This window comes from Rhinopithecus bieti, unplaced genomic scaffold (genome assembly GCF_001698545.2).
Source record: "Rhinopithecus bieti isolate Rb0 unplaced genomic scaffold, ASM169854v2 scaffold_70066, whole genome shotgun sequence".
Classification (NCBI taxonomy): Eukaryota; Metazoa; Chordata; class Mammalia; order Primates; family Cercopithecidae; genus Rhinopithecus; species Rhinopithecus bieti.
In genome coordinates, this window is record NW_016826556.1 from 528,464 (window position 1) to 540,742 (window position 12,279).

A 12,279-nucleotide genomic window follows, 5' to 3' on the forward strand; every position below is an offset into this window, starting at 1 on the left:
AATGCCAGTGAGGAAAAATAGGTAGGGAGCTGGGGTTGAGGGGAGGCTGGAAGGCAATGAGACCACAATGGAGGTAAGACCCAAGGTGAATGAAAGGAGGAAGGAACGTTGGGTGACAGCAACTTGGACTACAATGTAATCCTAAGGGAGTTTGGCAAGACCATCATGGAGTGCTCAGCTAAAGTTGAGGAGTCATCATATAACATCCCTGTCATAATCAGTCATTGACTGGCAGCAGCGTGGAGAAGCATAGCCTCACCATGTACACAGGGATGAATTTCAGACCACAGTAGCTGGGCTTTTAGTAAGCTACGCTCCCTCCTGCACGAGAACTGACAGACACATTCTCATGACTGCCGCCATGGTGGTTATAACTCTCAAAACACACCTGAAAAAGGTTCACTATTAAACAAATATTCAGCACCAACAGCGCATGGTAATTTGCAATACTTTTAAAGTTTTTTTTTTTTTTTTTTAACATTACAGTTATAAAACCACCTAAAACACTGATTAACAATGAAAATGCAAGTTCTCTTTAAAATTTCATAAACTGACCAAAAAAATCATAAATTGACCAATATCCTATGGGGTTGTATTCTGGGGAAAAGGCATCTTTTCAAATCACTTGGTGAATCGTGAACTTAAATCAACACACAGAAAGCATATACGTATTAGCACTGAATCAAGATTAGTCAGTGACAAAAATGTATTTCTAATGTTCATAACATTTCTAAACGTTTATAACTCAAGTAATTCATTTACAAGTATTTTCCAAAAATTATTTTACATATAACTTAGGAACTTCTAAATTATATATACTTAGATGTCAAAATGGAAGAATATCCTTTTAAATAGTATCTTAAAAACAGGATTGATTTTCTAACTTTTATCAATGTTTTCCTCAATATTTATAACACAAAATTAAGCCAGGTCCTTTGCACAGACTTTATGACATATTGATACAAATAATAGAAGCTACTATAAATAAATAATAAGCCAAAATATTTAATGTAGAGGAAACAAAATGTTTATTTAAAAAAATGAGATCAGTATCATTTTAATGTAGAAGATGCCATCTTTATTTACAGGCTAATAAAAAAATATTAAACTCAACTAGATATAATACATTATCATAAATGCAATAGATTTGAGGCCAACCATAAGTGTAAGACTGGATAGATGGAATAGGGATTACATAATTAGGATGTCAAATACTGTGCATCTTACACATGAATCACATGAAACCTTTTTGTTTCTAAACATGAAAACAGAGTAAGTCCACTGTGGTGGGGGAAAAAAACAGCACCACAGACAAGTTGTGCTAACTTTCGATAGCTGTTGACTTGTAATTATCAAGACTCACAAAATTTTCATCTTTCTCAAATTTATTTTAACAATAGTCTCACTGCCAAAATGTTGCTTTTCCATCAAATTCATAACTGAGGTACTGTAGAAGAGAATTTTAGAGGTTAAGTGTAAATATATACACACATACATACAACTCTCACATTCTATTAAAATGTTTTCTCAACCATTCTGTTTGTGTATACATGTGTGTATTTCTCCTTCTGTCCCTTTCTCGATGAAATGGCTTTGCAACAGTTCCTTCCTTGTTTGGTTTTGTCTTAGAAGTTTCAGGGACATATGAATTTCTTTCCTATAAGTGTGAAAATATTAAAATTGGTTCTCAGTCCTTTGGAACTAATAACTAATTCTTAGTTCATCCCCCAAAACCATATATTCTAAAATGATCTTTTAACTAGTTACTTTCTAACACCTGACAGGAAGCTCACAGCAGCATCTGAGCAATGGTGCTCTCCCGTAGGCTTACAAACCACAGGGAAGCAGGAATGAAAAGGAAACTGACCTGTGGAGTTTTAAACTACCTGGAAACTTTTCATTCTATTTATCAGTCCTTAAAAGGAATTTATATCATAACCATCTCATACAATCCTTCAAATTACACAGCGACCTCATAAAAATTCTAACTTGAGGTTTTAAAAAACAAACCACCTCTTCATACACTTATTCGGTAGTTCTTGAAAATCAAAGGGTTACTTCCTAAGGATTCAGTCATAGCAGATAAAGGATGTTCTCTGAAAAAAATGCCATGGTCATTCCATCCCAGGCTGTGTTTTTAGAAGATAAGAATGACATGGTTCCATGTCACAGCAAAAAGGTTTTCAGGTCTGCTACAATGGACACTTTTTTTGACTAAATAAATACAGTGGCTAAAATTCAGTTTGTAGATCTCATGTCATGCATGGAAGGTATGTGTCTGGCATAGGGGATACATAAGGAAAAAACAAGTTTTTTTTTTTCCTTTTAAGAGGCCTACCCTTTCAAGAGCAAACAATTAACATGTAACTTGCTTATTCATTTGTACAATTAAATACTAGCTTTTGCTCAGAGGCAAATGCTATAAAGTATTTTAATATCAGTAACAATATATACTATGAAGTGCACTTCTATTTCAAATTAACATGGTGATATACAGATGAACACCACCACCCAAAACAAACCATAAATGAGCAACAGTTAAAACATTAAATTTATAAATAGCAAAACCACAAAATAAAGTATATATATTTTATAGATTTACCCTTGAACAAATATATAGTGTATCTGGGAAAGACAAAAAAAAATGTGTTTTATCACATAACATCTGAATACCAGAAATTAAGATACTGATAATATTCTACAAGCCTTGTAGGCTTTCTCCCACTTAATATTCCCTTAACTGTGTATCCTTTAAAACAGTGATATTAGCAAAACTATCACCTCTTTAATGCAATGTTTGTTTTGACTTTGCCTAGCAGGTTACAATGACCTGTAAAATATTAAATCAGAGAGGAAGCACTCCATGTTTAATCATAGGACAAGAGACCCAACAAATTTATAAACCTGCATGTGAAGAGAGTTTTAGTCAAACATAAACTGACATGAAAACCCAACCAAAACAATTACTGTATCAAAATGTCTTTATCTCTTCTTGCACACCTTTTAGATGATTGGAAATCATTTACTTAGAAAGAAAACTGCCGTTTGATTTGAATATACTGTGTTTCATGACATAGTAATAAATCTGAACTTTTACTACCAGAAAAATTTATCTTTAAGTGCCAGGACTATCACAAGACAAACTATATGAACAACTCAAAATGTATAAAACTGTCTTTTGTGGATCCCAGAAAACGCATTTGAGACTTAACATGAATGGGTAAATGCTCCAGTACCGTGCACACAGATCAACATAATTGAGAACAGATGTTTTACACTCATCTGTATTTCTTTTAAAAACCCAAAAAAGTAAAATGTTTAGTAACTTTTGAGAATCTATTTCTAGTGCAGCATTGATTGATAAAGGACTGCCTAAAGAAAACTATTTCGTACTGCATTGAATAAAGCTGAAATGCAAACTCATTACAATAAATGATCATTAATAATTGGTTTAGGTTTCAGGATGCACAATAAATTTTTTTTAAGTCTAAAAGCCTTTCTTTCAGTTTCAAAATTAAGTCAAGCCTATATTTATACAATTCATTGAGTCAAGCTCTGTCTTCTGAAACACGACGGTTAACATTCTAGAATATAAAATATGAATTCACTTACTCTCTGTAAGGGTATTTCTTATAAAATTCCAGTTAGCACCGTCCTCCTTCTAAAGGGAAAACAAACCAAATAAAACAGTAGGGTTTCATTTGGTACTTAACAGCCCAGTAATACGCCTTTGGGAACACATGCTTTGGTGCTTACATGTTCAAGAAAATCAAAATTGCTTTACATGCAATAGCTAATCATGGTCTACCACAGAAAACAGTGTGTTTTATGCATTTAGAATTGTTCACATGAAGCCCTGAGGTACCTGCCTTTCATTTAGGCAACAAACAGCCTCCTCTGATTTTGTAGTCTTTGTCACCATCTTCCCCAGTGCCCCAAATTCAGAATAGTCTGATTAACAATCTTGTCTGGAGATATGGTCAATTTAATAAGATTTTTTATGATACAGAGTGTGCAGATCGTCTAATTTTGAAGCACTGTCATCTAGCGGAGTTTCACTTGCAGTGCCCAGGTCTCCATTTTCATGTGTGTCAGTTACTGCCTTCTTATTAAATCCTGAAAGAAAGGAGAAAAAAAAAGCAGATACTTTCTGGTTTAAAAAGTTAGTTTTGGCCAGGTGTGGTGGCTCATGCCTGTAATTCCAGCAATTTGAGAGGCCAAGGTGGGTAGATAACCTGAGGTTAGGGGTTGAGACCAGCCTGGCCTACGTGGTGAAACCCCGTCTCTACTAAAAATACAAAAATTAGCCGGGTATGGTGGCACATGCCTGTAATCCCAGCTATCTGGGAGACTGAGGCGGGAGAATCACTTGAAGCCAGGAAGTGGAGGTTGCAGTGAGCTAAGATCGCACCACTGCACTCCAGCCTGGGCGACAGAGTGAAATTTAAAAAAAAAAAAAAAAAAAAATTAATTCTATTTATCAATCCTTAAAAGGAATTTATATCATAACCATCTCATACAATCCTTCAAATTACACAGGTGACCTCATAAAATCATCCCAAACACTTGAGGTTCTTTAAAAAGACAAACCACCTCTTCATACAATTATGCTGTAGTCTTGAAAAATCCAAGGCAAGGGGTTATTTTCCTTATCAGAGATTCAGCAATGTAGTCTCAATTAAAGAAAACATCCAAATATATAGTTATGTGGTATAGCATGTCTATTTGGCGGAGTTCCGATGTAAAAGTATCTAAGGCAAAATAATGCCTTATATTAATCAAATCAGCAATTCCTAACAGGAATTCTTCCTTCTTCCCCTTATGGCAGGTATCAGATACTGTACAGATTTAAAAATATTATATTAGGCTTATCTAAAAATTGTATTAAGTTTCCTATCAAGTTTTCTTTTCCTTTTTTTCTTTTTTGAGACAGGGTCTCACTCTATTGCCCAGGCTGGATTGCAGAGCTGCCTTGACCTCCTGGGCTCAAGCAATCCTCCCACCTCAGCTTCCTGAGTAGCTGGGGCTACAAGCATGTGCCACCATGTCCAGCTATATTTTAAAAAATTTATTGAAGAGACAGGGTTCACTATGTTGCCCAGGTTGGTAACTCCTGGCCTCAAGCGATCCTCCTGCCTTGGCCTCCCAAAGTGCGAGGGTTATAGGCATGAGCCACCATTCCTAGCCCCTATCAAGTTGTCTATAAGACTTAGAAGTAATACATATAATTGTAAAATTCAGTCAATTCTACTTATATAAATATCTACTGAACTGTGAATTATATTTTTATTTTACATTGTTACTTTCATATTACATTAACTTCACTTAACTGAGACATATACTAGTTAATTGCTTAAAATGTAATTTGTTGGCAAGATGATGTCTAGCTAAGATTTAAAACGAATTCTGGTCATCTATAAAATAAATAATAGGCTTATAAATAAATAAGTGTTGACTATATCACCTATTTATTGAGCTACAAAGTACAGACATGTGTGAAACAATAACCAATAGATACAGTTTTTAAGTAAGTCAGTTAAATGTGATACATACACACAAATTTTTAGGTATCTGAGTCACATTTTAAGTTTCTGCAATTTGCATAAGTGACAGAGAAGCCTTTAGCCTCAGTTACAAAAAAAAGAAGAGACAAGCCTTCTAATCCTGACAGAAAACAACAAAAAGGGTGAAACACAATGAAACCATCTGGAGAGCGCCCAACAGTGTAAGTCTTTGACATATTGCCACAAGAGTTTTGTTCAAGATACACAGTGAAAACAGTAACTGCTACTGCTATCTTTGTGCAGTTTACAACACACAACTTTATCAGAAGTTTAACAGTTTATCAGTTCACCATAAAACTCCATGCCAGGAGTTCAAAATTTTGTCTCAGGAGGTCTTTATACTAAGCATTGAGGACTCCAAGAAGCTTCTGTTTATGTGGATTATAGTTACTGATGTTTCCCATATTACTAAGTAAAACTGAAAAATCTAAAAAAAAATTCATGTATTTGTTAAAAATGACAATAATAAATCCAGAATGTTAATATAAATAACCTTTGTCTAATGACAAATAACTCTATGTTCCAAACAAAAAAAAAAATCTAGTTAGAAGAGTAGCATTATTTTAAAATTTTACAAATCTCTTCAATGGCTTTATAGATGATAGCTGTATTCTCATATATCCGCTTCCATTCAATCTGTTACAAATATATGAAGAAAGTTCAACCTCACACAGATATGTAGTTGCGAAATGGAAGAGTATTTTAATAGCCTTTTCAGATAACTGTCAGTATTGCTCTCTGATATTATACAAAGTTTGACAATGTGGAATTTGAAACCTTATCAGTGAACTTTTCACATTCTGTTATATTAAAATCCATTTGCCTATCTTGCATTCTGAATGGATCTTTTGCCCATGCAGAATTTTATAATATCATTTACTGGTGATTTGAAAATATTGCACTATGAAGTTATGTAGCAATTCCAAAAGTTGACAAACTTCACTTTACTGTACCAAAAAATCACATTCATTAATATCATCATCAATCTCATCAGAAAAGCTCTTAAGTGTTAGGAAGCTGTCAAGTTCATGGTGATCAATGCATGTTTTACAAAGTTCTAACTTTTACTTGCGAGCTCACATTTTATCATTGGCAATAAATATTATCAGTTGTCTTTCTTGAAATGATGGACTTTGTTCATTTTTAAGAAAATGGCTTCCAAATAGTCCGAAAATCATACTTTTAAGTCATTCTTTCAAGTAAAATTGTCTTCCATGAAGAAAAATGGCTAGTTCAGTCACTTACGTACTTTCCCTTGAGAACAGCATCTTTGTTCAGTATGCAGAGTAAGTGCTTTATGCATACTTCCCATCTCATCACAAAGAATATTAAAAAGACATGTACTCAAAGGTCAATATTTAAAAATTAACTGTTATTGCCATTTCATCAAAGGTATTTTTAAGCAAAATTGGTATCTTCTTCTTCTTCTTTTACTATGAATGGATGGCAAGGAAGAAAACAAAGATGACTAGTACAGTTACTAGTATTAGCAACACTGCCTTGATTAGTGCTAAGGCAGTCTTACCCCAATCGCTTTTGCACCAACCCAATACCATCATTGCAAATATCAACACAGCAAAAAAAGACAAATGATGTCTTAGTATTATTATGAAATGCTTTGACCTCATGAACTCTGCTAAAATATCTCAGAGACCCTCAGAGATTCATAGATCACAATTTGAGGACCACTGCTCTATGTAAAAGGAAGTGCTAGAGTTTTTCCTTAAAATATGTGTAAATGATAGCAAAGGAACTAAACCAAACACCCCGAAGATAATGTATGTTGATTCTAATAGCAATCATAAGATGACAGTATACTTCATACTTATTCATAATTAGCTTAAAATTCATTGTATTATGAGAGATGAATTTGCATCAAGTCAGAGAGACAATGTAGTCTACAAGACAGATCTACTCAAAATAGTACGTTGGTATTTGTTTCAGAGTCTAGAAAAAATTTCATTTATTTTTCAAGGATCACTTGCAGTAGAGTAACTGGTAATGTACTTGTCTTAACAGTCCAAGATGAATATAGAAGAACATATGTGGTAAACTGTTCGCATAATGTACAATAAAACAATAAACAAGGGAAAGCTCTTCATTCCTTTGATTTCCTCACAGTTAAAACAGTTTTACTGAAGAAATTCCGAGGCCTTCACATTTTTCAACATTTAAACATTTAATAATAGTTTAATAATAATGAATATGTTAATAATTTTAGAGTGATTTTACCTTGTAATACTTTGATTTCCCCACTTGTGTCTTTGCAACTAGCACCAGGGTTACCACCTCCTTCTAACTCATCAAGGTACAAACGGTAACGATGTCCACTCTCATCTTCATACTCTACGTTTTCATCATCAGAATCTACTTCAGGAGCCACATAAACTACTTCAAATTCAATCTCTCCTCTCTAAAACAGGAAATGAAAATGAGAAAGTCAAGTTATTGTAATTGTAATTTTAAAAGGATTTCCAGATTCTTTGTGGGAAGGCTTAGGGGTGGAGAGATCTAAGAGATAGCTCATTTCCAGAAAACAAATAATAAAGTTCTAGAATCTAAACAGGTAGTGAGGCCATGTCTAGATCAGCCTCATGAATCCTCTCTATAGTTCCTTTAAACATTATAGTAGCTCTTTCTACTGACCATAATCTTTTTGCCAATAGATCTAAAATTTGAAAGGATGCCTAATTATTAAATTTATAGAATTCTGGAACAAGGATTCAAAATTATTTGCTATTTTGTATTGCACACAGCAATTCAGCAAATACATCTAAATAGTCAGATATTAAATAAGGATATCATACAAAACTTTCCTTAACTAATTCAAGAAACCCCTACAAAATGATTTTATACACTGCCATAAGGTCATCATACAAACCTTTCCTTAACTAATTCAAGAAACTCCTACAAAATGATTTTTTGTTTCTTATTCAATAGGTCTTGAATAAGAACTTACACTGAGTACCAGACACAGACATAGTGTTAATCAAGGTATTCTGTCTCATGCTAATAGTAATTACTATATATGTTTACTATAAATTATAGCTTTCAATCCTCAGAATAATCGTATTATAGTGTCTTTTACATGAACGAGAAACCTGAGTGAGTCCTGGAGAAAGGAGATAACTTTCCCTACATAATGAACAAGAATAAAGAAAAATAAAAGTTTGACTCTGAAGTCCTTGATCTTTATATTATGCTAGATTAATTGTGTAATAGTTGTACTGCCATTCTTTAACAATGACACATTCAAGTAAAAAGTTACAGATCATGCCAGGCACGGTGGCTTACATCTGTAATCCCAGCACTTTGGGAGGCTGAGGCAGGTGAATCGCTTGAGCTCAGGAATTCGAGACCGGCCTGGGCAACATGGCAAAACCCATCTCTAAAAAAAAAAAAAAAAAAAAAAAAAATTAGCTGGCCATGGTGGTGTGCACCTGTAGTCTTAGCTACTTGTGGGGCTGAGGTTGGAGGATCTGTTTGAGCCTGGGAGATTGAGGCTGCAGTGATCCACGATTGTGCCACTGCACTCCAGCCCAGGTGACAGAGTGAGACCCTGGCTCCCCAAAAAAAAAAAAAAAAAAAAAAAAAAAAAAAAAGAAAATTCCAAGTTATAATTGTCATTTAATAAGAGACTCCAACCACTACATATAAGTGTGGTGTTGGCAACTCTGAAAATTATGGTTTGTCTTTGCTCAAAAGAAAACATGCCATTTTTGACTGCTACTCACTAAGTTAGTCTTGTTGGTGCTCTTCTTTCCAAGTAGTTTAAGGTTATACATCAGAATTTTAATATGTGCTTAGTTAGCATTTTCTTAAAACTTATGACTGCCCATTGGTAGCTCCTTCACCAGTTATCCCACTCTTTTACTACTGGATGACAGTCAAGATGGGTTGATAAAACACTAACTTAAGAGAATAGCATAGCATTCTTAGATCTCTTTTGTCAGATAATGCTTTAAAAATACCATTTTGCAGAAAGAGACAGATGATGTAGTGGTCCTCAGTAAAGTTTTAAATGACAGAATTAGATCTGTGAGTAGCTGTCATGGAGACACAGATTTCAGGCTTAATATGAGAAAAGCTTTCTAAAATCAGTACTGTATAACAATGGAATGGACTGGTTGATATCAGCAAGTCTTCCTTTTAATATAATTATTGAAGTAGTGATGTTGCAAAGATTTATGGATCATATAGAATTGAACCAATGAACTATATTCACTTTCGACTCTGAGATTCAATTCTACAGACGCATACCACACTGATAACCCAAGAAACATCTCAATGCACTACCAATGCCTCTAATTCCCTCAACTCTATTCTTGAAAGAAATAAACAAAATAAAACATTTTAAGTACAACTGTATGACAAACATGACTCCTGAATATGAATCTCAATTCTCTAATTTATTTGCTCGGCAACTTTGAGTAAATCCTTTCATCTCTAAGAACTTTAGTTTACTCATTTTAAGAGTTTTGGGCTAGATAGTTTCTATGTGTGATTTCAATTTTAATATTCTAATCTGCTTCTAGCACTGTCTTTTCTGTAATACCTTATATATAGTGTCTTAGGCATTAAGGATGTTGTTTTTTCAGTCTCAGGTCCTGTTCTGAGTACTTTACATGTATTAACATACTTAATCCTCACAGCTTTCTTTTAATCCCTTCCACACAGGTGAGGACACTGAGGGACAGAAACTTAAGCAACTTGCTCAAAGTTATGAAGTAAACAAAATGGAATGGTCCATTTTCAGTAAATTTGACTGAATGTCATCTACAAAAGCATTAAATCAAAGGAAACAAGATCTATGTATAAACACTTTACTACTTTAGAAACTCTGTAGGTAAGTATACAGTGTTCAATAGATTCATAACCAATTGAAAGATACAGTTCTAATTATATGAAGGGAATTTACCTGCTGAGAAAGAATGGTTACAGCTTCTTTATGCTTTGTGTCCCTTAGGTTAACTCCATTGACTGCCAAAATAGCATCCCCAACGTGCAGCCCTCCACATCTATCAGCAGGTTGACCCGGATGGATCTCAGAGATGAGGATTGGAACACCATGTTCTTTCCCACCCTAACAACAACAGCAAAGGGCAGTAAATTATTCTTTGCAAAGTACAGTTACCTATTAATCTAGAGATAAAATATTTTCTTAAAAATATCTTTCATTAAGCACCTATGCTGTCTCTACAAATGCTGGGTAAAATTTTATTTGCTACTTACATAATGGTAAAAATTATCAAAGAATATTGAACAGTAAATTGGCTAAATTCTTAAATTAAAAAAAAAACTTATGTGTTAGTACTCCATAGCACCATTCCATTTTATCAAGTCTAAATCACTACAAATGACAAGACCAATTATTTTAGGTGCCACAATTTCACAGAAGTTAAAATATGAAAATATATGCAATGTAGAATTGAAAAAAAGGCAGTATTTGGTACCTATCACTCTCTAGCTTGTATCATTGTTGTGTGTGTGGGGGTGTATGTGTGTGTGTGTGTATGTCTTATTTGTACTGCTAAAATGTATACTCTTTGAAGGTAGCACATTAAAAAAGGTAAGTATTCAAGAAATACAGATTAGATGAGCTTTTTATTATAAGAAACATTTCTACATTAAGCAATACTAAAAAAAAAATGAACTTGCTCAGTGCCTAAGTATTACCAAATGAAAATTAAAGCCACCTTGTTCATTAAAGCACTGAGACTACAACAAAATGACTCCTAAAGGCATCGAATTTAAAAAAAGAATATATAATATATGGACCCCAGAGCCAGTGAAATCTGACAGCTAATAAAAAATACATACTTGGAGAGAGAACAATACAATCTGAAGCCATTTAACCTATACGAAAACAACCATATCTATTCCCAAGGGCTCCTAGAGGCATCACACTATATGGCACCGAACTATTAAGTGAGTCATAATAAAAATGTTAAACTATGCTTACTAAAGGTATACTTAATAGCTGCTAGGAAGATTTATTTCTTAAAAAAATGTTTACACAAAAGCAAACATTTATCCCCATGGGGATACATTTTAGTTATTTAAAAAATATATCCAGAATATTCTGTTCCCCAGCGATGTCCAACAAAGGAATATGATTATACTAGATAACTAGAAAAGGAGAACGGAAGCACTACTTCTTACTGTAATTGAAATGCCAAGGCCTTCGTGATCTTCCTTAAGGAGGAGAACTTTTCTAATTGGACCAACACCTTGGCTTTTCTTTAGGGAATCTTGATCCTAATTGGCAGGAAAAAAGAAGAAAAATTAGTATCATTTAAATAGCATACCAAATAGAGTAAACTCATACTATATAACTTGCTTTTACAAATCTGTATTAACTTCCTGGAATGGATAAACAGTATATGGTTAAGAAAGTAACAGATAAAATGGAAAAATGAAAATAGCTATTCTATTGATGCAAAATGTATAGATGATGTTCTCACATTTCTGCCAATAATGTTTAAAATATTGATACATTTATTTTTAAATTGTAGGACATTATAAAAGAAATTATTTCCAGGAATTAATTGAGGAACAAATATCCTCAAAAAATAAAAGTGACTGTCTATCTTCACTGGATGTCTTTAAGGTATACATTGATTGGCCGGGCGCGGTGGCTCAAGCCTGTAATCCCAGCACTTTGGGAGGCCGAGACGGGCGGATCACGAGGTCAGGAGATCAAGACCATCCTGGC

The 12,279-nt window shown here is 33.9% G+C and overlaps 1 protein-coding gene across 2 annotated transcripts in view; it reads right to left on the minus strand.

Annotated features, from left to right (window-relative positions):
* Window positions 1–1,004: 1,004 nt before the first annotated feature.
* The window catches only part of GOPC (golgi associated PDZ and coiled-coil motif containing), a 44,944-nt gene continuing 33,669 nt past the window's right edge, over window positions 1,005–12,279 (minus strand). For both annotated transcript variants that reach the window (XM_017863465.1, XM_017863464.1), the window contains 4 exons: window positions 11,727–11,822; window positions 10,483–10,647; window positions 7,797–7,977; window positions 1,005–4,116 (listed from right to left, as the gene is read on the minus strand). In XM_017863465.1, coding sequence (XP_017718954.1) covers window positions 3,986–4,116; window positions 7,797–7,977; window positions 10,483–10,647; window positions 11,727–11,822 — 573 coding nt within the window. In that variant the 3' untranslated portion in view covers window positions 1,005–3,985. The remainder of the gene's footprint in view (window positions 4,117–7,796; window positions 7,978–10,482; window positions 10,648–11,726; window positions 11,823–12,279) is intronic.